The sequence below is a fragment of the Bemisia tabaci genome, chromosome 7 (assembly GCF_918797505.1).
Source record: "Bemisia tabaci chromosome 7, PGI_BMITA_v3".
Classification (NCBI taxonomy): domain Eukaryota; kingdom Metazoa; phylum Arthropoda; class Insecta; order Hemiptera; family Aleyrodidae; genus Bemisia; species Bemisia tabaci.
The window spans coordinates 17,705,073-17,732,367 of NC_092799.1; the positions used below are offsets into that span (position 1 = coordinate 17,705,073).

Sequence of the window (27,295 nt, forward strand, 5' to 3'; positions counted from 1 at the left end):
TTCTCTTGATTCCCCCTCCCCCCTCCGTCGCAGTATTCCCACCACCGTGTCGTCTCTCACCTCCCTACCCTCTGCTCCTTCCCCTACATTTTGCTCCCTTGTTCCCGTCCATTCCTACAGCGACCTTTCGCATCTGAATCGAAAACGGACTTTTTAATTGGTGTGTTTTGATTAATTTGATTGTGCTCGTAAAATGTCTTGAAAACGTGAAATCACACACACATCGCCAAAAAAAGTAGAAAGAAAATTGAGGTAAAATTAAATGGGGGAATATATTATAAATGAACGAACATTACTAATGAACAGAAAAATAATCTGCAATCCTGAGATTGTTTTCTGATCAGTCTTACTGCGCTGAGATTCAGCTCGTCAAATTCTTCAAAGACTACAATCGCGTTTTTCGAAAAAACGAAGCACAAGAAAAAATCAAAGAATCCCGAGAAAATTGACTGAATCAAAACTTACCATGAGCTTAAAAAACTCAGAAGATCTACGTCATTCTGGTAAAAAAAATTGGTAATTAAAACTAAGATTAGTGATTTAAAACTTCGCGTGCTCTGCGGTGGAGGGGGGAGGGGGGTCAACTAAGATCTCGGCCTTTGAATCCCTAAGACCGCGTACCTCTACCGCGATGTTACAAAATTTCCACTCCTCTGTTATTATTTCGATCGGAGGAACAAGCCAACCTATTAGCGTGACATTTTTACAAAATATTCTGTTTAAACAAAACAAAACAAAACAAAAAAAAATTAGGTAGCCTTCAAAAAATTACGTTCACCAGAATGCCACAGAAAACATGGAGATCGAATGACAGGAAGGCTGCAACGTCGCGAACTAAAATGCGCGGTTTCACATTTTGGCCATCGATATCGATGATGGACCACGCTGCCGTGCTAAGGAAGAACGCCGTATGAACATTCGAGTGTGGCCAAATTTACCTCGATAAAACATGTATTTTTGACGAAATTTTTGTATATTTTTCCTTAAACTTTTCAGATATTTTAGAATAAATTGCGAACAAAATAGTCCGAAAAGTCAGAAGAAAAATATTTACAATTACTCCAATAAATTCGTATTTTATCAGAGGAAACTTGGCAACGCCTGGAAGTTCATACGGCGTTCTTCCTTAGCATGGCAGCACGGATCTCGATTGCGGTGTTAGAGAATTTCCAATTTCCCGTTGGGCAAAAAAGTGGTTCGTATTATTTAAACGGCAAATCTCGGTTTTACAGAGAATTTTTGACAAATTTGGGAGTTGGGGTGTTTTCGCCCCCCCCCCCCCCCCCACCCTGTTTCACCCATTGTCGTCGGACAGCTTTGAACAAGTGCCATCGCGGGCAAAACGCTCTAGTCGTGCATTAAGAAAAGTAACTAATCATCTGGTTACTGAATGTTCACCTTACCACCAGGCAACTATTTTAACTTCCCGGAGATCAAGTTGCATATCCGATGAAATGAAGGAACTTGAAGTGGATCTGGTGATTCGTAACAATCTGAGGTCGCCTTGCACCGCGCCGTGAAGTAGTACGGGATCTAGGATGGTTCCCATCCCTTATCAGAAGGGGATAAAATTGCCCCCCCCCCCCCCCCCCCAAAAAAAATGTTTTAGAAAATGAGCATCTAAACTGTAGGGGACCTTTATAGTTTTCTGGGTGAGGAAAACGGCAAAAATGAATTGATGGTCTCTAGATTTGCTAATTGCTACTGGAAATTCAAATCTGTGGATGTTGGTGGATGGTACTTCTCCCTTCATTAAAACTCGACCATTTGTAGAGGAAAATTTGTAAACTCGAGCCGATCGACGAACATGGTTTGGACCTACATTGAGGGGCTTGGAGGACAAGGCGCATAAGTGCAGTTTCTGCTGTTGGAGAAGTTACTTACAACAACTAGAGAACTATACGTTGCACAATCATGATAGCATTAGAAGTCTCATACGACCTTTTACCGAAAAATGCCTCAATTGTAGCATTAAGAGCTTCACGAGCGTTGTTATATTGCAACTCATGGCCGGATTTACCTACTTGCCGCCCATGGGCCGACTTTATTTTGCCGCCCTCTTCTCATTCATTTTGAAATATCAATAAAATCCATCAAGTGAACGTGCCGGAGGGAGAAGGGTGCATGAGACGCGTTCACTCGCGTTGGACACATTTTTTGCGTAAGCCCTGTCAACACTACTAGCAAAAGTTCACGGAACTTCGCGCGAAAGTTCAGTTTCGTAAACCTATCTCTGTGGGGACAAGGCCTTTCATTTGTAAGAAATGAACTAAAAAATTAAGAAAGAACAAACATTAATGTGGTTTAATAATTTTAACTTCCGCCGCCGTGCCGCGCAAACCACACTGTGTTTGGCGCAATGCGTCAAGTATTCGTGTAGTCTTGTAGGCACTGTGCGTTTCTCGCCGCGCCGACCGCTGTTGTCCGTACTGTGTTTGACGCAATGCGTGAAGTATTCATGAAGTCTCGTAGGCGCTAATATGTGTTACATGCCGACCGCCGCGCCGTGTCGAGGGCTTCTCCTTTTCATCTCAAGTCCTCGTCATCACTTCTCTTTGCGCCGTGCCGCGCCGCTCCAGGCCAAATTACGTGTTTGGTTTCTCTCTTAACTCAACTAATTAAAAGTGCGCAGTCTTTTGTATCACCGAAATACAACAAAATTAGAAATAAATGAACTCTCAGCAAATGAGAGACTATGTCACCTTTACTTGTTTGTAGTTTTTTTCAGAATCCGATTTTTTTGTACCTGCATTTAAAAAAAATTGCAAAATTTGCCGCCCCCTAATTTTGCCGCCATGGACCGCGGCCCATGTGGCCACCCCCTTGATCCGGCCCTGTTGCAACTACTTATTCATTCGATAATTTTTTTCAAATCAGGGAAACGAATGATCCCAAAGAGACTTAGGGCAAAGCTGATAAATGCTGATTTTCATTACAACGTGTGAAAACTTCCGATCATGTTTTAATGTTTTGAAAGTATTGGAATATGAAAATATCACGAGAGCACGAGGAACATGAACTCTTGTTTTCTCTGAAATGAACCTGTACATTTAAAAAAAGCTCTCAAAGTTAAGGCCGTGAATCCGTGATGAAGGGGATCCCTGACAGTATGAGAGAGTCCCCTCTCTGTTCAGTCAAAATCTCCACAGAAGCAAATTTGACCCCTCAGCTCGATATTACGAGTGGCTTGGAGGCTTATGGGTGTTTTCAGCAGTTTCACGTTCATTAGGTTTTTACATAGAGTACATAGAGTCGTAATGTAAATGGGAGAGCTGGCGCCATGTTCTGCTCGACGAATTCCGAGCCCGGTGTGCGCCGAGTTCGGGTCGCTTTTTCGATACATTTTCGATCCAAAATGGCGGTGTGGAATACATGGTAATTCCTATCTCCGTTGTTGTTGTTGTTGTTGTCATCGGATGACCGGGTACCTGTGTATCGCAAACAATCGATTATGTATCGAAAAAGTGACCCGGCGTCACACAGGAGTCTCGGAATTCGGGACATGGAAAATGCTTAAAAGTGGCGCCAGCTCTCCCAATTACATTACGACTCTATGTACTCTATGGGTTTTTACAGCAGTCACACAAACATATTTCTCTACTCAAAATTTATCGCGTTTATCCCATAGAGAAAAAAAAGGAGGTGTTTGCATTTCGGGCATCTTGGAATTTTTTGATGACTTGATGACGTAGGTGGGTACAGTGTGAAGGGGACGTCTCTGTACCCAGCTGTACCCACCTACGTCATCAAGTCATCAAAATATTCCAAGATGCCCGAAATGCAAACACCTCCTTTTTTTTCTCTATGCGTTTATCCTAAACCAATGCGCCTTCAGTTACGAGTTCAGGCAATGTGAGCGACTTCGGAACAGGAGCAGGAAAAGTTGGTCACTCAATCTAGTCATATCATGTACCATGTTCATAATTTATAGGTACTAATACTGGAAATAAATAAACCGAAAAAAAATCGATTTCAAGATATTCAGTATTCTAGTGTTCTCACTGCAACAAATATCTTGCGATTTCAACGATTAAATAAAATGCAATCATATAATTCGGAAAGTTTTGGAGTTGTTGGTCACACTGTTACCCCGAAATGTTATTGTAAACATAACCTCAAACTCAAACGTGTTCAATTTTTTTATTCTAAATTTTAACCAATTCTAGATCAGTTTTCAATCAGTGTGTAATGTTTTTTAATATCATTATTATAAAGTATCATGATCTTTCGTCTAAAAGTGTTCCAGACATATCCGTCCAAACTCAGCAAGCACCGGGATCATCTGCTTTTTAGTTCATCGTTTCTTTCCAGGTCCATTTCGATGTAAGATGTTTTAGAATTGGTTTGATTCATCGCGAAATTTTTATACTGCAAAATATGATACCTTCATTTCATGATACTTCATCCCATTTTTTATGCTCAAGAATCGTATCTTTGCTAGCATCAATACATTTGGACAGGCTTAAATTTGCTGATCCCAAGCCTTCATAAGTCACGGAGCCAAGCAAATCAGTTTCATCAATCATTACAATTGACAGTCAATTAAGTCATTACAGAATATCATCTCCCATGAATGAACTCCTTTATCAAGTATCGAAATTTATCAGGGTGTTTTTTCAACACGCTTGCTCATTCTTTCTTCAAAGAAATATCAGCGAGCACATTTTGAAAAAAACGGAGGAGTACCGCAAATGGGGCCTCGAGGTTAGTGTTCGCAAGACAAAAAAGATGTCAGTCGGAGGTGCTCAGCAAAGCATAGTCCTGGAGGATGGTCAACATATAGAAAGTTGCGAACAATACAAGTACCTGGGGGTGAAGCTGACTTCGGATGGGAAGCTGGATCAGGCCATTCGGGACCGTAATCTTCTAGGAAGGAAAGCCATCGCCATGCTAAATGGGATCCTTTGGGACCAAAGGGTTTCCAAAGACAACAAGAAGAGGATTTATAGCTCGGTTGTCAAGCCTATTATCACCTATGGCAGTGAAGTGTGGCAGTTGAAGAAGCGGACCCAAGAAATGCTCAAGGCGACCGAGATGGATTTCTGGCGAAGATCGGCTGGAATCTCGAGGAGAGAACGTGTCAGGAATGAACGTGTCCGAGAGATAATGGGCGTTGAGGGGACGATTGTGCACGATATCATGACCAAGCAATTGGTATGGTATGGGCATGTGCAGAGAATGGCTGATACCAGGTTGCCGAAGAAGGTGTTGGAGTGGGTCCCCCCAGGTAGGCGACGGAGAGGCTGTCCAGCCAAACGGTGGGTAGAGGGCATCCATGAAGAGATGGAGAGATGCCAGCTTCCGGAGGATCTCTACCATGACAGATTCCTGTGGAGAATAGGCGTCGCAGAGCGCCGTAAAAGCGGCTCATGCATACACATACACATACATTTTGAAAATGTGACACTCAAGAAAGAGGACACACTAATTTATAACCCTCGCCAACAAACATAATGAAAGTAATGTTTTAAACTTGCCTTTTATTTTAAGAGCTATCTGGCCCATTAATCTCAATTTGAAGGAGCAATTGAGTTTTTATCGGTAACGGAATTGAATTTTTGCATGCATCGGGAAGCAATCAGTGAAAAATTATCTGAGTTAAAAGAGCAGTAAAGCCCAATTCACACTATCAAACTTTTCATCCAACTCTGGGATGCAACTTGTCGAATGAATAGTTGGATAGTGTAATACTGACAAGAGAAAACGAGGATGTGATGAAAAATTGAACGGAAACTTGAATGTGACGTCACTATCAATTTTTCAACACTTGGTATGAAATCTTCCAAACGACATGAGCTGAAGCTGTATCTTCGCAAACCGCAGGCTAATGATGATATCAAAGTGCAACGGTAATTGAATAAAATGTTGGTAAATGTCGGCCTCCTGTGGTGTCGTGGTTGTAGCGCTGGCCCTATGACCAAGAGGTCCTCGGTTCGATTCCCGGCCAGGTGATCTGAGTTTGATGGTCTCAGGCAATGGTCACCTGGGACTGGGGTAATGAGCGTGGGATTAGCCGATAGGCTATTTATAATCGGTAAAAAAAAAAAAAGTTTTTCCGTCCAACTCTCCATCCAACTTTTTGTTCAAGTATGTCGGAAGAAAAGTATGATAGTGTGAATTGGGCTTTCGTATATATGCAAGTGCAGCTGCTTACTTTACAAGTTTAGCTCCAAGCTGATTGGCAACAAATCACCGGCTTTAAGCCAATTGGCAGCAAATCACCCATCAGAAATATTAGGATTGTGGCAATTTTTTAGGGGTCACTGCTTATTCTTTAGGAGCACTTTGCGCCATGGCGCCTTTGGATTTGGAATCCGAACTAGAAGCATTCAGAACATTGCCTCGCATCAAATTTTACATAAAATATCAACTTATTTTGACAACCACCAACATGGGAAAGAACGGGGCTTTAGACAAGGAATGAACTATAACCCTTCATTAAATGTTTTCAATTCAGAATTTTGTGTGATTCTTACACACTCGGTACTACTTAACTGATCCTGAATACCTCCAAAAATGCTTTTTTCTTCTCTTTGATAGAATTTAAAATAGTCTTTTTTATTCATTCTCAGATCCCAAAGCTTTGCTGCAAAACCAGGAAGTGATCAAAATGAGGAAGGTAGTAATAAAATTTCTGAAAAACTGAAAAGCATCCCGATATCACGTATTCGTAATTTTAGTATAATTGCTCACGTCGATCATGGGAAGAGCACTTTGGCTGACAGATTGCTTGAAATCACCGATACCCTGCGTCCAGAAGCAGGTAAACAGCAAGTACTTGACAGGTAAGGCTTCACTCTAAAAATTGTTCTCGCATCATATCTTGACTGCATTTTGCGTTATCATAATATTTATTGTTCTAGGATTATTTTGGAAAGAGCACTAGTTTCCCCATGTAGATAGGTGATTTTATGGATAAGCCAAAATTAGCAATTCCTCATTTCAAAACGGTGACCCAGGAGAAGGGATCCGAATGTCAACAAACGCAAAATTAAATTTTTGGTATTCTATAAAAACTATGCTCATAAATATACAAACCTTGTTCAGTATACTCTATTTTCATCTCCATCCGATTTTTGTCCCTACTCGATCATTGTTGAATTCCTAAGAATCAACAAAATATCATAGATGTATGAAATCTCTGTTTAGAAAAAACAAAATCTCTTCAAGGAACATCATAAAATTAGTAATTTTGTGAGATCATAGAACTTTTTGCATCCAACTTCAACATGGAGCATCGTTGAATGTGCTGAGATATTAAGAGATTCTGTTTAACGCCTCTGTATGGACAGCACTCATGCCATAAGACAATTCACATATGATATTGATGAAAATGCTTCAATTTTAATTTGCTTGTGCAATATAATTGCAACAAAAAATTAAAACTCTTTAATTCCAGGGTAAACAATATGATGATTTCACCAGATGCATTATCAAATTGATGATCACTGAAGGAAGATAAACCATGTTCCTTTTTTTATTTACTAATATTTTACTTTTTCAACGTATTTTGACGATTGTGCTTTTTCATATCTTTCAGGTTACAGGTTGAAAAGGAGAGGGGTATCACTGTGAAGGCTCAAACTGTCTCAATATTTTACAATTACAAAGGCGAAGAGTATCTGTTAAATTTGATCGATACCCCAGGTCATGTGGACTTTGCAAATGAAGTGTCTCGGTCTTTGGCTGCTTGCCAAGGGGTTATATTATTAATCGATGCTAATCAAGGTATTCAAGCTCAGACTGTAGCAAACTTTTATTTAGCTCTTTTCCAAGAGCTTGTAATAATTCCTGTATTAAATAAAGTAGATTTGAAAACTGCGCAACCTGAGGCAGTTATAAAACAACTCGGCTCACTCTTTGATGTAGATCCGGAAACGGTGCTGAAGGTAAATATCTTCTGTGTTTCTTTCATTTTTTCACCTTATCCTTACGCTTGTCCTTCACCGTCCCTTAACAGAACCATATTTTAGATGTTTTAAAAATTTGAGTCATCAGACACAGGTTTAATCATGCCTTTCAAATTACAGTTGATAACGTTCATGTGGCGATCATCTACTAAGAGGTAGACTCTGCAAAAAGCAATTATTACAAACTGAGAAACCTGTTTCTCTCTTATTTTTCTTTTGCACCAAAAAAAAATTAAAGAAATTGAAGTATATGTAAATGGCATTAGCCAGAATCAGCCCAACCACAAAATTTTTATTTTATTTTTGAAGAGAAAACATAAGTAACTCGGTCGTAATTTAATTGTGCGATGAGAGTCACTCACTGGCCCCTTATTAATTATTGATTATTCTCTCTTTTCCAGATTTCTGCAAAATTAGGAACTGGCTGTGATGAGGTGTTGAAAGCCATCATTGAAAGAATACCAGCTCCTCAGTCTAATCCAGAAAGCCCACTGAAGGCCTTAATCTTTGATAGTTGGTATAATAAATATCAAGGTGCCGTCTCTCTTCTTTCAATCAAAGATGGATCTCTAAAGAAAGGCGATACTGTAGTAACGGCTCATTCTGGAAAACAGTACATTGTTAAATCAGTTGGAATCTTGCGACCTCATGAAGAAGAAGTTGAAACATTGTAAGTTTAACTCTTTTGAATTTGATGAACCGACAAATAATTCTGAAATTGACGCTACCGAACAGTATTGCCAAAGATACAGCAGGAATGCTCATGGAAACCATCTAACAGGAATTTATTGCTGAAATTGAGGAGCCTGGAGGACAAGGCGCGTAAGTGAAGTTTTTGAAAGAATTGAGATATTAATGATTTCAAGTATAATTATTCCTAATGCATATTCCATGAAAATTCCCTCTCAAATTTCAATTTTTACGCATCCAAAAGTCAGTTTGAACTTTCTATCCGCCATAAGGATCCATGTAATTTCAAAACTTCAAACATGTATTTCTTGAAATAACAAAAACTGCACTTATGCGCCTTGTCCTCCAAGCCCCCCCAATTATTGTGATTAAAGTGCAAATTCTTTGTCAGTAAAATTAACTTATACTCACTTTTACTGGTTTAAATTCAGATCAGATGCGTTTAGGATGTGTCAAGCAACTATTATCAGCTTTAAAGCTGTGCGAGTGAATGAAAGTTAATTTTGTTGATGAAATTGTTTTTGTACAAAACCTGTTCCATGTTTTTTGAAATTTTTTGCACATATGAAATTTTCCCGGGGAAAACGAACCCTTCCTGGACAAGTTTTAAAAATAAAGCTTTTTAAGTGAAGATTGAAACAGCTTCAACAACCTTTCAAATGAAAATATCGCCGGTGAAATTACCAGACAACGTATCTTGTTTGCAGTGTTTAAAAATCTCCGCTCCCATTTTCTTTTTTTGAAGGAGCACAAATCAAAATCATTCATTGAAATTTTTACAGAGTTTTTTTTTGCACAAGGAGGAAAAATACGGAAGTTTTCAAGAATTGATGTTGAGTAGTTCTCCATTTAAAAAATAAAGTGTGACAGGAAGTCTACAACGTCGCAAACGGAGATACGTGGTCTGGTAGTTTCACTGTCGATATGTTATATGTTTCATTTGTAATACCAACAACCGCACATAAATTGTATGCATGCCTCACATCTGTTCTACCTGATTTAGTGCTGTTGATTCCTTGAATTTTCTGATACTGCATGCAATCCAGGTTGCCTGTCTATCGTCTCATCTAAAGAACTGTAGTCGGCTCTACATCCTATTGTATGTTTATGGTTCCATCCTGTTGTTATCAACAATTGAAAGTAATAGTAGGTGTTTGAGTGAATAACTGAAGCCAGATTTATGCTACCGCTGTTTTTTATGTGAAATTATTATTTATAGTGAGTTATTGCTCATCAGATAACAATAGCTGTGTTTGAGTGCTAATTGGCCCTTGCAAGCCTGAACAATTTGAATCAGCCAATGTTCCAGCATTCCAACGCTAAAATTATGGACGGAGTCGGTTATATACCTAACCACTTCCCATCACTTTTCTTGGCATCAGACAAACCTATCAAACTCATTTCATTCCATACGTCAGTTTTTCATGACATATGCAATGACCAATCAATTCTCAAAAACTTCATTGTTCTAGATCCGGAGGTCACGTTGGATACATGATGTGCAACATGCGCTCAACTGCTGAGGCTAAAATTGGCGATACAGTATATTTGAAAAATGCGCCCGTGGAACCGCTACCAGGTTTTAGACCACCTCGCCCTATCGTTTTTGCAGGCGTTTACCCTATGGATCAATCAGAACATATAGCAATGAAAAAAGCGCTTGAGAAATTAGCTTTGAACGATCCTGCTGTAACTGTTATTCCCGATACCAGGTAAAAATTATTCGTTTTTTAAACATCTTACAATTAATTTTCAATAATTCTCCGAACAGCTTTAACCTAGACACATTTTCTTTAAGTCCTCTCATAAAGTGCCCTGTTTTCCTTATGTGAAAGAAACAACAGAGAGCAGCCTATAGAGACTTGTTTCAGAAAGAGTGAATTTTTATAAAGAATATTGAGGCGTCTAATGTGCTTATTTTCACAATGTCACAAAAGTGAAAAATTAACTGGTAAATTTTACATCTTAAAAATAGTTTTATGTTCTATTATTTTTAGTCATGATTTGTTTTTTCTCCTTATAAATAATTATTTTTCAGTGCTGCCTTAGGTGCTGGATGGAGACTTGGCTTTTTAGGTTTACTTCACTTGGAAGTTTTTTCACAACGCCTGGAGCAAGAATATGACGCAACAAGTATAATGACTGCTCCAGGTGTAACATATAAAGGTGAGAAATCGTTTCATGGTAACCTTCTTCTCTTTCTCTCTCTCTCTGAAAATAGTCTGGTGGTAGTTTATTAGTTTAGTTTGTCAGTTGGCTGAAAGAGCTCTTTCCAGATGTCTCTACTCATGGAGCATAAAGATAAACTCCCTTTTTATATTTTTAAATATGGTTCAACAACATGTAACTCAAACATTCTTGGTTGAGTAGTACCGTATATTAAAATGATCAAAATACCATGATTCCTATTTTGATCATTTTAACAAGTAACTCCATCGTAATACTCACAAAACCTAGGTGTCTGTTTTTTTTGTTCAAAGAGGAAAAAAACAATATATTTTTATAAATTTTTTTTGTGCATCAAGGAAAATCATTGAGAGTGGGAACCCTTGTAAATGAAATAAATAAAATAGATTTTTCTTATAAATTCTTAGTACCCCCAACCATTTTACACCAAATTCCATGTGACCTTTGCCTGAGATCATTAAACTCAGGTCACTTAATGGGGAATAGAACCCTTCTGATCATAAGACCTGCACTACAATCACTACACTGCAGGAGACCAACCCCTTCAAAGATTTAACTGATATTACATTGTTGAAAATTTGGTTTTAAGATCAATTTTTTTTGCAAAGTTTACTTTAAAACAAGTTTTGTTAGAGATTCTAGTCCACACCAAATTAGTCAGAACTGTTTTTTAAGTGCGACAAAAAATCCTTAACCCTGATTCTTGTATTTGATACCAATGGTAAACAAAACTCGAGTCGAAGTATCCTTTATCGTAGTCTGCGGTGCTGAGAAAAAATGCTGTATGAACCCTCTGGCTTTGGCAAATCTTCAGGAAAATCTGTTAATATTTTTCCTCCAATTTTCAGAGAATTTTATTTAGAATCAGATCCCATCAGTACCCTTAGAAATGAAAATTTTATTTGGCAACTCTTAAATGTTCATACTGACGTGTTGGCGTGGTAGTAGTATAAAACAATTTAAACTTACTTGGCATGAACTCTACCGGTGCATCAGTTTCTTTAAAACATGTCAAATCACCTTCTTCATTGTATGGAGGCTTCAGTTATTTGCAAAAATGTTTTTCCTCTCTTTAAAATGGTGTAAAATAAAAATTCCTTGGCTTTTTTCTTAATAATTTGGTTTCAACCTTAAAAAAATTTCCCTTTCTTACAAGAAGAATATTTTTTTTTGTCTAAATTACTTCTCGTATCTGAGAGATAATTTGCAAATTTTCTTATGGTTTTCCGTATTTTATGCTATGAGGAAATTTTGCAAGGAACTTTTTTAAATTTAAAATTTTATCTTAGTTTTTGTGTGTTACAGTTCGTATTAAAGGTGATAAAATTGTCAGGTTACATGGTAAAGAACTTTTGGAAATTTCAAATCCAGCACATTGGCCTGAACAGCAGCATATTGTAGAGGTTCAAGAGCCGATGGTCCTTGGCACACTTCTTTTACCTGGTAAAATCCTTTCTTATTTTTTATTCCAAATATAATGTTTTTTATCATTTACTTGTAGCAGATCATCTACGAGCTCATATTTGTCTTCGATTAATATTTGTTGAATTTTCTACAGATCAGGTCGGCTTTAGGCAGGGTGTGATTGGAAGCTCTAAGCTATGTGATTCCTCTTCAAAATTTCAGAAGGAAAGCAAATCACACCACAGAAAGTCTAAAATCAACTCCTAAACAAGATATATTTGTTCAAAATCAAAATTTGTTGAATGACAAAAATACAACTGATGTCATTTGTAATAATCTAACTTCCATTTGATTTGTTTTGAACAATAATTTTTAATATCTCGTCCAGGAGTTGGTTTTTGAACTTCCAGTTGTTTAAATCGTTTTCTGTGTAAGATTTTGAAGAGGAACAGTAACTTTTTTTTTTTTTCTTGGTTCAGACATTGTCCAGCGGCACTCAATATACTTAATTTCTTTTTTTTTTCATGTACTCTAATAGTTGGTTAGTTCTGCTTTTTATTTAAAAAGTTAGTCGTATTCCTGCATGTAGTAAGACAACTTTTTTTTCCAAGATTTAATCACATAAATGTTTACTTCTTTCCCTATCTTTTTATTTTTATTCTTTAATACCTAATTTAAATGGTGTTTGAAGAAAGATGAATAGCAGAATAAACTGGGTCCTGGAGCAAATACCATGACCAAAATATCAGCACACAACACTCTATGCTTATTTTTGTGCCCCTAAATAATCATGATCTGTTGGCTTTCTCTTAATTTGCAGAACAATATTACAACCAAGTAGCGAAATTATGCATAGAACGAAGAGGAGTTGAACAGGAATCGTCAATGATTGACAAGACTCAAATGATGTGCAAATTCATCCTACCTCTAAATGAAATCATTGTAGATTTTCATGATGCCATAAAATCAGTTTCCTCTGGATTTGCTAGTTTTGACTATGAAGACCATGGTTATGAAGTAACTGACGTGACAAAGGTACGTGTATTCGTCTCTTTTTTTTCTTCTTAATCTCCAGCCATTGAGAATTACTTACAATATCTTAAAAAATTAAGTTCAAGATCTGTTTCAAACCAAAAAACTAATGCTTTTTTAAAATAATTTGAACAATTTTCTAAGTTTCATCCCATTTTCCCACAGGCAAACAAACGTCCGTGGGCAGAGGCAAATTTTTTTGGAGTGATCTTTGCCAAGTTTAATTGAAAAATCGGCATTTGAGTTGCTGATTGAAAACACTTTCCAGTATCCCAGAGAAATAGTCAGAAACAGTTTGGTTAATTTTTTTTGCCAACAGAGAAAGTAGAGCTGCATTTTCATAGTTGAAAACCTAACGATTATAAGCTTTGAACATGCTAGATTGAAATGCTGAACAATTTTCTCCCAAAACTCTCTTGGTGTATGAATTTTAAACAGCCCAACTCTCGTTCGAAAATGTTGAAGGAGGTTCGACTTTTTTGAGTAGTTCTTGTGCCTTATTTCACATAACTCCTTTTAAGATTGGTTTAAACTTTCTGATTTGTATACTGTTTTTCTGGTTGACAGAGAATAGTGTTGTAACTGCTTCTTTTAACTCCGCTTTTTTATCATTTACATGCATCATGCAGCGTTCATGCATTTTAAATTATTCATCCATAGAAGGCCTTTAGATTCATCAGAATGTGAGAAAATGCTCCTCTGAAATCTCTCCTTACAGTTAGTCAACAAAATACCCCTTGAATGCATAGTTTTAAGAGTGACACTTCGAAAGGGCATTAGTTGTTGCGAGTTTTAATGTAGATTTTGTCCAATAGTTTAGAGTTTTGAATTTTACGATAGATATTTAATGCATGGAAGGGGCCCATTTTAGAGTCTTTCTGCTGGAATCATAACCTTGCATGTAATAATAAATACCTTAGTCACACAAGTTTTTTTTAAAAAGAAAGAGGAAAAAAAGTCTTATTTCAGCTGCCCTGTTTTATCCTTTGATTTACAACTAATATTATCTAAAAGTAGCAGATAAACTTTGACAGTCTCAAGGTACTCCAATACAGACATCTGCATATACCAGGAATTTCAGGGGAGCGAATGTCACTTTAACTATCTTGCCATTTAAAAATGTTAGAAATTTAGATCTAGAAACTAATATTCATGCTGGTCAATGCATGTCACTATTTTCATATTCAAATACTTAAATGAAAATTTAAGTGAATCCATATGAAAGGCATTTCTTGTTTTAAATATTTAAATATTCAATGCTAAGCATTGTATCATCAGATCACCATTGTGTGATTGATGTGTATGAGGGACGAACGGAAGAGGCCATAAATGAAATTGAAATGTTTCTAAGGAAACATAGTAAGACAAAAATTAATTTTCTAGCAATTCCATACCGGATAGATTACAGCAAAGATGCGTTTGTTAATAAAGAGATCCACAAATTTAACTTAGAGTTAATTCAGTTTAGTAAAAAATACAAGCATTGTAATTTTATAAACACGCCTATGAGTCGGGAACATTATTCGGTAGACGGTATACACCTAAATAGCCTTGGTAAGGACCTAATCGCAGAAAAACTGTCATCCTTAATTTTGAACAAGAGTGACAGAGAAAATTCTTTAAACTAAATGCCTTAGACGTAACTGTGCCCACAGTTGAATTAGGTACTAAATTCATTTCTCTCATCCAGTCTCAAAAAACCAAGCTAGAAAACAAAATGCGGCAAAACAATTTAAGGAATGAGGTACAACTAGATGTATACTTTCATAATGTACGTAGTTTAAGGAATAAAGATGAAGAAGTACTTGTAGAAATTAAGGAAAAATGCAGTAAAATTGACATTCTCTGCTTTGTTGAGCACTGGATAAAAGAAGTCAAGGATATTATTAAGCTAGAAACGTTCTCTTTAGCGTCTTCCTTTAACCGCAAAGTAAAACGGGGGGGTGGAGCAAGCATATATGTCTCTCCACAGGTAAATTATAACCAACTAGATTTTGAGCATTTAGCGATTGAAGAAGAATTTGAAATAACAGGTATCAAAGTGACCTCAATAAAAAAAGTGCAACTTTTAAAACCAATTTTTATTCTTGTAGTGTATCGACCTCCAAAAGGAAATTTCAAGGTATTTCTTAGTAATATGGAAAAATTGCTTAACGAACTCAAACCGCAAAAAAATACAGTAGCCATTTACGGTGATTTCAATGTCGATATGAACGACTCGAAATGCAAAGATAACGCTTCTTTTAGGTTGTTGGCCAAATCCTTTAATCTAAAGCTCAATGTTGAAAATGTGTTCACAAGGATAGGAAAAAACTCCAAAACCCTCCTTGACAACTGTCTTTCAAATTTTGATATAGGGAATATAAATGTCTTTGACTCCACTCTAAGCGACCATTGTAGTATTGCCTCACAAACAAAGCTAAAAGGTAATGAGACAGAACCCATAATGAAAAGATATTTCTCTGCAAGAAATAACACTATCTTTAAAAATGCCATAGGTGACTACATAAAATCGAAAAAACAATTAACTTTACAAGAACTGCATGAATCTATTGTAGAAAACTACAACAGTAGTTTCCCGCTGAAAGTGGAAAAAATGAAAACAGATAATTTTGAGCTACCATCTCTAAAAAAAATTGAACTAGGGGAATTAATCAAAGAAAAAAACAAGAACTGGGAACTCTTCAAGTTCCACAACTTGAGAAAATATAAAAAATTAGTAAACAGAGCAAATAAAAAGATAAAAAAACTCATAAGTAATTGTAGATACTCAAAAAATGTTGAGCGCATAAAGTCAGCCATTGCCAGTAAAAAAAATGCAGAGGTATGGAAGGTCATCAAAAACGATTTAGAATGTCAAGTCGTTTACGAAAATGTAAGTGACCTCCTGATGGATGGGAAGCTAATTGATGATCCAGTAGAAATTGCGAACAAATTTAATGACAGCTTTGTGAACATCAGGGCAAAATTTCCCAAAACAGGAAGTCCAGCCCTAGCTCGTAATTTAATGAGAGATAAAAATAAAAACAAAAATTCCTTTGATTTTAAATCCGTCACAAAGTATAAAGTTCAAAATATTATCAAACAACTGAACAAAAAAGCGGCAGTTGGTTTGGATGAATTTCCCAACAAATTACTGTTAGATAATTTGGAACTTCTGCTGGATCCAATAGTTCAAGGAGTAAACGAAACAATTTCCACAGAGAATTTCCCGGAATCATTAAAATTAACCAAAATTCTCCCGCTACATAAAAAAGGCTCCAAAAAAGATCTGGAAAATTATCGTCCCATTGCGATACTTCCTTTTTTGTCAAAGATTCTCGAAAAAGTTCTATACAATCAAATCTATGATTATTTTGAAAAAAACAATCTGTTTACTTCATCGCAGTTTGGATTCCGAAAAGGAAAAAATACAGGCTTAGCGGTCATGACCTTCCTAAACCAAATAAGGCAACTAAAAAATGCTTGTTCTAAAGAGTCAATCGTAAGCATACAGTTTGATCTGTCGAAAGCCTTTGACTTAGTTGATCACGATATCTTAATTGAAAAGTTAAGAAAATATGGCTTTTCCACTAAAGCCTGTAAGTTGGTTCGGAGTTTCCTCTCCGGTAGATTTCAAACAACCGAAGTATCGAAAAATGGCCGAAAATATCATTCCAATTTCACACCTAGTACCGCTGGCGTAGCCCAAGGCTCATTGCTAGGTCCACTTTTATTTCTTATATACATAAATGACCTGCCAGATTTTCTAGAGGACAATGGAATTGACCTTCAAACAGTAATCTACGCTGATGACATCAATGTGGTAGTTAAAGGGGTGGATATAGAAAATAAAATTAAATGGGTCATCGATAGAGTCAACAAATGGGTAGAGGATAATAATCTAAAATTAAATTTTGCTAAAACCTTTATATTAAACTTCACTAAAAATATATTAGATTTTCAATCGGTCAAAATCGGTGATAAGGAAATTCAGACAAATCAAACAGTGAAATATTTGGGCTTCTTCATTGACCAACAACTAAATTGGCATTCTCACGCAAAACATATTGAGGAAAAAATTGCAAGTAGGGCATTTGCTATTAGGAAACTTAATAGGAAAATAGATAGGGAGTCCCTCATGTTTTACTACCATTCTAACGTGGATTCCATAATTAGCTATGGCATACAATTATGGGGCTATACAACAGGTGCCAGAGATATTCTTTTAACTCAAAAAAAAATCTTAAGAATTATTGCAAACAAAAAAAAATTTGACTCTTGTAGAAAACTATTCCCAGAGTTCAATGTGATGACTGTCTTCTCTAGGTATATATATTCAACAATAAAGGAATCAATTAAATTAGGCTACATCATCAAAGAAAAATTAATTACTAATAATCAAATACAAACCAGAAATATCCTAGCAAAAATTGAAAAAAAACGGGGGGAAAAAGTAGACTGGGATAGCTTAGAAAGCAGAGGTATCAGATATTTTAACAAGCTTCCCAAGCCATTAAAAGAACTTTTCATTAAATCAGAAAATTCAAATCTATTCCTAAATAACATAAAAAATTACTTCATAGAAAACCCTTTTTACGAGTTAAAAGAATATCTCGACGCAAATCTCCCCAATCCCTAAATTGCCTGAATGTAGTCCCCTAAGTCTTAAGTCTTAGTTCTTCATTTACTGTTTTCTTTTTTTTTTTTTTTTTTTTTTTTTTTTTACTTGTTTGTTAAAATTTTGTTACATTTATTTGATGTTAAATTTTGTTCCATTAAATTATTTGACGAGTGTTAAGCTCATAAATTTGTATGAATTTCATGAGGCTGTTGCATTAATAAATATATTATTATTATTATTATTATTATTATTATTATTGACTTGAGAGTTCACTTTTATTTATTAGAAAAGAGTCAGTGAAACGTAAGGAGTAGCTAAAGATTTTATTTTTCATGTCCTACGTTAAATCAGTTTCAATACTTTAGCAATGCTCTGAGTAAAAGAAATGCATTTCAATGACAGGTGATTCTCACTAACAAGATACATACGCAATCTTACAAAATTCTCAGGATTATTTCAAACAAGAAAATCAGTCGAATCCAACATTTCAAAACAAAAAATGTGCTGACTTATTAAGCCCTGTACTAAAAAATTAACCTCTTTAATTCTGTTTTCTAATCAATCACTGCTTTTTCTCTTTAGGTAGATATTCTTTTAAATCAAAAGAAAATCGAGGAACTGAGCATGATTGTCCATGTTTCCAAAGTAAAGGACGAGGCCAAAAGACTTGTTGACAAATTAGTAGAAATAGTTCCTCGGCAGCAATTTCATGTAAGTGAATTCTTTCATTACCGCGAATTACTCCGAGACTGAATCGGCCAATAAATGAAAACACGATAGCTGTATGTAGACATAGAGCACTGGTAAACTTCAAATTCCAGAAGATCGATCCAAGTTCTTTCTTATGATCAGTCAACAATCATCGTGGAAAATGGACCACAAAACAGGGGACCAACTTTGACACCACATTACGTAATATTTGTCAAAATTTTACCTAGAATACGATGGCCAAAGTGCAAAACCACGTACCTCTGTTCGCAATGTTGCAGACTTTCTGTCATACTTTGTTGTATCTTTGGAACATTAGTCAGTGCAGTTTCTCGAAAAATGCTTCAATTTTTCCGTTCTGCGGGCGGAATATTCTGTCGGAATTTTAAGCTGTAATGTTGGCTTGTTTTTAATCAAAAAAATAAATTAGAAGTGAATGTTCCGTAATACTGCTTTGGAGATACAAGGTTTTGCACTTGGACCAGCGATATAATAGATGTATCAAAACTCTCTAGACTGAATTCATCGAGGGGAAATAATGGTTCTTGTCTTTTCCGGCTCCAGCTTTTGTCATTTCCGGCTCAAAAAAAAACTGGAGTCTTCTTGTGTCAAATCGAACACTAATGTAATTTCACTGTATTTTACCATGGAAGAAGTCTCCTGTGTAGTAACTTATTTTTGGACAAAATTACAGATACCTTTTTATTATAGAAGGAGGAAAATGTGCATGAAACCAAGCTCTAGTGTGCCAATGTGTACCCTAACCTAACCTGCCCAACGTTTAGATATATTTCAATGCCCATCATGACCTGTGTCGATGTTTTTTTCCCAGGTGGAAAGTTGGAATTCACTGTCTCTAATGTAAATCATGAAAGATTATTTCTAACTTAATAGTTCATTATGAAAGTTTTTTATATCTTTAGCGGATTGTACTTGAAATTTTCATGAAAAAACATTGCCATGATGAAGAGAAAACTCTGTAGTGTTCAGGAAAGAGCTCTAATAGATATCAGTTTGAATGTTACCATTTATTTTTAAGAGTAGATGTGTCTCAAAACCCTCTTGATGGTGGTTTTAACAAGTTAAGTGTCTAAACGCAGTTGAAAGCTTGTTAATTCTCGCAACTATTCTTTTTTGACAGATCGCTGTCCAAGCTGTAGTGGGAGCCAAGGTCTTATCCCGAGGTGATATAAAGCCATACAGGAAAGATGTCACTGCGAAACTGGTTAGTATTATTTTATTTTTCATCTACCAAAGTTAGCAATGTTCGGACAGTTTGAAAGGGTATTTTTTGGGAGTTTGTAGTGTGTCAGGAATTTTTTCCATGCTGTTTTGTTTTTCCCCTAGGTTTGTCTAAGGCCTGAATTTTATTGAGCAGGGAAGCATAGATCATGGCAGACTGGAGCCACTCATTAATCAATTACATATTAGCTTTCTGCTGACTTGCTCTCTGCTTGGGATTTTATTTTGTGTCTTCTCAATTTGTAGTCAACCCCCAGCCAACAAAATTTGAGTCTATAACTGATTGCCATTTTGAAAAGTTTTGGAACATGCGGAAGAAGTTGATGACTTCAGTGGAGGGAAAAATGTCTCACCAGGCACTGTCCAAACTTTGCAAGCTAATTTTATAAATAAAATACAATTGGAAAGTTTTAATGCATATGTGTTAGAGAAGGGTTCAGCAGGATTTTATACTAGAAGTTGGAATTTTTTTATCATTAAAGAGCTTTGAAAAAGAAGAGATTTAATTAAATGACTGATAAAAATTTTCAAATAAAAGCTTGCAATCTTCACCTAAAACATAACTGAGGCTATAAAGCATCAAAAAGGAGATCAGTAAACTTTGACCATAATAGAAGACATTGAGAAGTATTCAGATAAAGGAAAATACGCTGTTCTTTTTTAGATCGATAAATCAAAGAGAGCCACACTAATAATGTTGAAGAGGATTAATTGTTAAGCAAGACATATTGTTAAAATTAAATATTAATTCACAAAATTTTCAAATTTATTAATTCGCTCATCTTATTTGAAACCGACGTTTATTTTGACAGAATCCTGCCTATCCTCTTTTGTGAGCTGCGACTCCTGAAGTACTGCTAGAGTCGCAAATCACAGCTTGCTGAAGGAGATAGACAGGAGTCCATCAAAACATATGTTCGTTTAAAAGGTAAAGGCGTTAATGAGCTTTGAAAATTTCACAATTTTGTATTCTATTTCTAGCAAATTAAATTTTTTAGAATGTCATTCATTTTCTGCATCAAATAATGCGTTAACATCAGTATTATGAGCTAATCTTTCCCAAAAATTTTGAGGCTTTTTTTTCTCCCACTCATGCTTTGGCCTCAGTGATGTGACTGTCCACACTCAGACTTTTGAACCCAGAATTGAATGTTTAGGAAAGGGCTGCTTGTAAAGTTGGAGTGAAAAATCTGAATTTGAGTCGTCAATGAAAGAGGTACTCTTGTATCTGAAAGAATAATGAGCAATTTAGTTGCGCCAATTGAGGGCACTGATTTGTGGTGTAATCTGACCGTTTTGAGTCTACTATATTGCACTGAACATATCTAAGTTATTTTCTCAGTATTTTCAGGTGCTTCTATTATCAAAGTGATCAACACACTCCTTTATTCATTGGTACCTGTAGCAGCGTTTCATAGGTTTTGGCTTTGAGATCTCTATCCTTATTTTTAATTTAGATCTTCCCCTCATGAAGGGCTGTTTAGAAAATATGTAATGCTCCGAAGAGGGGAAGGGGGCGAGGAGAGTGTTACGCCATTTCGGTTTTACGTACTAAAGGATAGAGTCTCACGTCACAAAAGTATTACGAGGGGGAGGATGGTCGGAAAATACAAAACGTTGCACCGTGTATTTTGTGAACGATCCCTAAGTCTAATGAGTTTATTTTATAGCCTCTGGTCACCTGGTTTGAGAAAGATCATTGTTAGTAATTGATTTTTCCCTTTTTCAGTATGGTGGTGATTTGACGAGGAAATATAAGAAATTGAGGCAGCAAGCTGAGGGCAAGAAGAAATTAAAGATGGTAGGAAATATTCAGTTGCATCGCGAAACCTTCATCGAAGTTTTGAAACGATGAGTCCAAAGCACTTCTACTACTGTTTTTATTTAGATATTTTGGTAAGCCTTACATCGCTTAAGCTTCTTAAAGTCTCAATGCTCTTTCAAAGGGAACTGAAATTTCTGAAAGGTGCAGTCTTTATATCCTGTTAGACTTGGTCCAGGTGCCAAAACATTGGTTAAATTTTGATGAAACTAGTTGGACAGACAAGATTTAACTCAGCCAAAACTAGTTTGATGAGAGGACACATTAGAGTTCAACAAGGGCTTCGACTTTCTGGACCCAGCTCATTTCATTACTTCAAAACTGCTACAAATTCCATGTTGTTACGTAGCACACCACGTTTTTAAACAATTTTAGCATTTAAGACAAGCTGGAAAGCCCGAGACTGTTGAAACTTGAATCGTTGCTATGGGACCCAGGACGATAGCTGTAATATATCATCTGGACTCTCTGAACCAGGGATTCGTAAACCCACAGAATTTGATGGAAAAATGGTTTTTGAATCTCGGACTCAAAAAGCCAACTAATTGCTTAGGGAATAATCAGCTTCTTTTGGTATCACATTAAGACCTTTTTTTTTCCTTTTTTAAAAAAAGCCTCTCGGCCTTTTCTCATTGATGGCAACAGTAGATGTAGGCAAATGGAGTGCAGAGAGAGATCTTGAATAGTTTTTTCTCTTAAAAATCCATCAAACATCTTTCTATTCAAATGCAAAATAAAATGAACCAATTAGAAAATGGAATAACTTATAACTACTTGAATCAAATAAATTGCTTGAAATTAAAATACTTAAACGTGATATGTTGCTGGAACAGTCTATTGCTAGCGAATATGGTATCATCGTGTCCTGCACGACAGAATCTTTTGACATTACTTCTGAGGCATCTTAGTAATTTCACGAGAGAGCTTTTATGGGAAGGAAGTGGTTTTAATTTTTTACCCCCGTCCTAGCATAAGGAATCTTTCAGGGGACATCCACCTCACTGAGTTCTGATGCAGAGTTAAACTGTGTTAAAACAAGGTTCTCTCTCATACTGATTGGATCACTTTGTTAATTATCTGTTTATGTTGTTTGTTTAATAAACAGATTCGTTACCTCTCACAATTCTGCATCCTTCATCTTTTATTGTCTCCTATTAATGCGATTAGCCGTTGCCTTTTTTTCGTTAGCTTTCATCAGACTGAAAAAGGCTTTTTAAAAGCCTGATTTCTCAAAAAGTCACTGATACAGTTAAATTTTAGGAGCTCTGACTTTATTGGATTACGTTTAAAAAAAAGTTGTAGAACTGCGGAGAATGGTTTTTAAATTGAATTTTTGCTCCAACCTTTCAACACTCATTTGTAGAAAGTTGAATTTTTGGTGGTTGTTGAGCTAGTTTGATATATTTTCTCAAGATATTATCTCTATCTAAACACAATTTATGCAAGTATCAGATTTAGGCTACGGTTCACAATATGTCTTGCTTATTCAAGCATTAGACAGTGTTCATTCTAAAGTCAGTACTTGGCTGAAATACAATAATTGGTTCTCCCAGGTTCTTATGGGTGATTTCACGATAACAGGAATAGTTAAAATGTGAAATACCTGAGAAATAAAAGTGCACCAATTTTAACAGGATTTCATTACCTCATTCTAAAGGTATTAAACTTCCTTTTTCCAGCTTTGGCACGCTCTATTTTGAGTCAGTGCAAAGTTAAAGTGATTGATAAACAAGCCATTGAATCAGGTATCAGCGCTCTCCGCGGGACTGCTGGAGGTCCACGCAAACATGGCGGCCCTGCCAAATTGTGTCGGTTACGTAACAGACACAGCGTAACCGACACTCAAAAATGTGAGATTAAAGATGATACAAAAGATGAAACTTGGCAATTCTTGAGTTATGAGGTGGAATTAATGCTGCCTTAAAAGTTTTCTAAACTTTGGAGACTTCGTTTTAGTTTAATACTATTAAATTGAGGTTTTTGCGTAGTGAGGAATTAGTGCTACACACGTAAAAATCACTGGTTTTCATAATAATTTAAGTTATCATTGTAAAAAAAAACTGACTTATCAGTAATGGTTTTGTCAAGAAGACTTCAGCGAACAATTTGATGGCAGTTTTGAAACTCCTGACTCCATCTGGCGAGATAAACACTGCACTTAATACAACTGCAAAAATTTGTTGCCAAATGTGGCGACACCTCTTTCTTATGACTTTTCTCGCTCAATAATAAACATTTCAGTTCAAACTGGCAATTTTCTTGAACACTAGAGTCTCTTTTCAGCAAATATTGCCAAAGAGTTCATGATCAGTACTGATATGTTACCGCAAATTGCTCTTTTGCTTCAAAATCGGGGTTGGCGACGCGTAACCGACCGGACATTTTCGGCCTTTAAAGTCTCATATTATTAAATATAATAATAATTCATCATATTTTTTAGCATGGATAGGTTCAGGGACATCATTCCTATTGATTAATTAATTTGGTTTTCAATCGTTTTGCCCTATGTCGTTCATAACCCACGGCGACACGACTATTCCTATTATCGTGAAATCACCCTTATCCATCTGATCAAAGATTATGCATTTTGTATGCATCGGAGGTTTGTTTTATTTTAAAGCACTTTTTCAAAGAATTATCATCAACCAAGGCAAAAATTTAACTTGAAGGAGGGGGGGGGGGGGGGTATTGAGACTTAGAAAATCAATGGATAAAATGATTTTTAATAAAGCCAAATACCTTCAATAAACTTTATTCAAAGCGCGTAAAGAGAAAGACACCGCAAGACTGACTTTAGAAATAAATTTCCTCAATAATTTCCATCTTCCAGTCCTACTGGAGGCTTTGAGTGTCTTTGATCTTCCGGTCTTACTGGAGGCTTTGAGTGGCTTCGATAAGTTGCAGTGACCGTAAGATGAGCTATGTTGATTCGATATTGGTGTTGAAGAACGACGAGGAGACCATGAGAGTGAACTGTCAGAAGAGGCATTACAAGGTTTTGGCGTTGTTTCAGAGTCCTTGTTGCTCCTAAAAAAGAATTATTATACAATTGATTATTTCTGGGGTGTTGAAATCAATCATAAAAAATAGAAATCTTGATTAAAACTGCTTGAGTGTGGGTACACATAGTTTATCACAGTGATGACATACTGTTAACTTGAACACTTTCTAGACTAGAAAAAGTCAAAAGACAGTTGCACATAAATGATGGTGTCTGTAAACAAGAAAAAATTCGTCCATTTTACAATGACCACATCGACAACTACTAACCCACATAGCACAGAATCTTATGTCAATACTGATACATATTGTTGGATGTTGACATGATATCACCAACACTAATGCAGTATGATATTAAGATTGTCGGTTAAAAGGTATACCGCGTCAGCATGAATATAACACTAATACCTTCAATATATCAAACAACAGTATTGAGTCAGTGCTGACGAGGTAAAAAAAAAATAACACGAAACGAAATTAACACGAAAAAATGAAAAAAAAATATAGGAAGAAAAAGAAGCCTAAGAAAACACGGTGTTAATCAAAGTTATGATGAAAGTCGAGCCGCACACTGATGCTATGCATGCTGTAACAGCCTTGACAGGCGTGATTTTAACCCGAAATACCATCAGTTCCCTGTGGCTCAATGGCAGAGTACTAGGCTAGGAATTCCGCAGTTCGGGTTCAAATCCACCCGAGGGCGTCCGGGTATTTTACGCTACTAAACGTCGCAGGACATCAAGTAAGTGGTTTATAATATTCAATACTTGTATACTTGTGTAATTCATGTTTCAAATGTAATACATGTGTAGTACTATGAAAATGATGGTCATCGTCTGAACTTTCATATCTACTTGACAGAGTGCGCTGAGTGTACAGACGTGTCAGTGTCAAGGTAGTAATGCATACATATTGTCGCTGTCCTGCAGTGTTCTGATGACCTTGTCATAACCCTGATTTCCATATGACATCAACCTTTTCGGCCAATACTGTAACAATATTTTGACAGCTCCAAATCAGTAACTAATAAATACTGGCATAGTCTTGATATAATATTAAATCAGGATACATCAGCATTATATAAATACTGACGTGTCAGTACTATTGTAGTATTACATCAATATTCTGTGCTATGTGGGAAACATCATTTTTTTAAAACTTCTGTGATTTTTTCATTCTGTGAGAAGAATATTCTGAGAAAATTTCAAGTCATAATGGTGGTGCAGTCTCCTTCTAAGAAAATAATTAGGAGCAGAGATTTTGAAACATAGCAACCGAAGTATGCATTTTTGTAGTTTCTCCGTCAATATGCGACAAGAATGTTGCCAAAATTAGGTGAAATTCACCGATCTCTAAGGTGCGCTAAGTTGCGCTATAAAAGCAGCTGGTATTTGTATATTGACAACACATAAGTGATAGATAGTTAGTAGTCCTTCCTTACCGGTCTATGTTCCTAGACTTCCTTCGCCACTGCAGTCCGTGTTGACGGATTCTGTGAAAAAAGAATATTTTCATGATTACTCAGTGAATTGAACATAATCCAATTAATTCTTCTCACTTTTGAATTTTCATAATTGATCAGGAAACCAATTATTGTTATTTTTTTCTTTCCTTTTTTCAATGGTTGCATTCTGTTGAGAATTAATTATTTTCTTTCAGCATATATGATAGGAAGCCTATATGATAAGTAGCATATTTTTGAAGGGATTCAAACACAAGTTACCATTCCGAATGATATTTTTCTTTTATGCCCCAAGGCCATCCTCTCTGGTTGCAGTGGCTGTAAGAGGAAAATACTACGAAAAACCTCTACAGAATATCCGGACATTGTTGATGTGATATTGTTGTATATTGTTTGTATATGAAGAAATTTCTAGGGAAACTTCAAGCTTTGATGGTTCATCTTGGTTGCTGGTTTCATCTTGTTTTCAAACATGAGATAGGAGCAGAAATTTTGGAACACCACAACCGAGATATGCATTTTTGCTATTTCACCGTTGATAATTGAACATTTCTAGCAGCCCAGCAGGGCAGCAGCCCATACACTAAAGAATTTCCGTCATGCATGAGTACATGCCTGAGTAAGCAAACGGATGCAAGCTCAATACTCGAGAACTAGAGTTCTGAAGTTGATGAAACTTAACTTACTTCTGAAGTTCTGAGTGACAGCCAGTGCTTTTTATTGAACTGACAGAAGGCAATGGTTTAGCTTTTTTCTTTCCTCCTTTATTGTACCTATACATCAAGTTTCTATCCTACTTACCTATAATAAGCAACAAATCTGGACGCAGGATAATCGGGGACGCAATTGCGCATCAATTTTGGAATAGACAAGTGTGGATTTGCGATCGCAGCTTCTATCAAAGTAGAATCATCCAGGTCGGATGTGGTTTTTCTTCTCTTGATGGTCCTGGAGGGACTGTCAGATCTTGACGACGACATTTTCACAAACTCCTTCAGTGATTCTCCTTGTCAAATCTGTGTACCGAAAAGGATTATAACAACGTGGGTACGATGGCACGATACGTTGTAACGCGTGTAACTCGAGGAACGATTTTTCGAACGTATAATCTGTTATTATCCAGCGTCACTCTTGCGAGTCTCTTGCAAGATCAGACGTGTTGGTGAGCGAATTCATACAGACGTAAACAAAGCCACGTGCCGCGCCGCACAGTAAGCAGTTTCACATTTCGACTG

The 27,295-nt window shown here is 36.3% G+C and overlaps 2 protein-coding genes across 2 annotated transcripts; one reads left to right on the forward strand and one right to left on the reverse strand.

Annotated features, from left to right (window-relative positions):
* Positions 1-4,097: 4,097 nt before the first annotated feature.
* waw (Translation factor waclaw) lies at positions 4,098-22,721 on the forward strand. Its single transcript, XM_019040270.2, has 11 exons — positions 4,098-4,323; positions 6,573-6,785; positions 7,541-7,889; positions 8,312-8,580; positions 10,073-10,312; positions 10,639-10,766; positions 12,093-12,230; positions 13,012-13,226; positions 18,409-18,537; positions 19,676-19,759; positions 21,506-22,721. Exons 1-11 carry the CDS (start codon positions 4,220-4,222, stop codon positions 21,629-21,631), a joined length of 1,995 nt encoding a protein of 664 aa, XP_018895815.2. The 5' UTR covers positions 4,098-4,219; the 3' UTR covers positions 21,632-22,721.
* Positions 22,722-24,301: 1,580 nt separating this feature from the next.
* LOC109029565 (uncharacterized) lies at positions 24,302-27,295 on the reverse strand. The gene is made up of 3 exons (XM_019040063.2): positions 26,862-27,295; positions 26,040-26,090; positions 24,302-24,625 (listed from the first exon to the last, which is right to left on the reverse strand). Exons 1-3 carry the CDS (start codon positions 27,038-27,040, stop codon positions 24,340-24,342), a joined length of 516 nt encoding a protein of 171 aa, XP_018895608.2. The 5' UTR covers positions 27,041-27,295; the 3' UTR covers positions 24,302-24,339.

What these genes read in the sequence shown, in the direction of transcription:
- waw (XM_019040270.2), top strand. Translation starts at nt 4,220, where the DNA reads ATGATCTTTCGTCTAAAAGTGTTCCAGACATATCCGTCCAAACTCAGC. An exon ending in ATCCGGAAACGGTGCTGAAG is followed by an intron (nt 7,890 to 8,311) that starts GTAAATATCTTC and finishes TCTCTTTTCCAG; the next exon opens with ATTTCTGCAAAATTAGGAAC. An exon ending in GAAGAAGAAGTTGAAACATT is followed by an intron (nt 8,581 to 10,072) that starts GTAAGTTTAACT and finishes TCATTGTTCTAG; the next exon opens with ATCCGGAGGTCACGTTGGAT.
- LOC109029565 (XM_019040063.2), bottom strand. Translation starts at nt 27,040, where the DNA reads ATGTCGTCGTCAAGATCTGACAGTCCCTCCAGGACCATCAAGAGAAGA. An exon ending in AGATTTGTTGCTTATTATAG is followed by an intron (nt 26,091 to 26,861) that starts GTAAGTAGGATA and finishes CTTTTTTCACAG; the next exon opens with AATCCGTCAACACGGACTGC. An exon ending in AAGTCTAGGAACATAGACCG is followed by an intron (nt 24,626 to 26,039) that starts GTAAGGAAGGAC and finishes ATTCTTTTTTAG; the next exon opens with GAGCAACAAGGACTCTGAAA.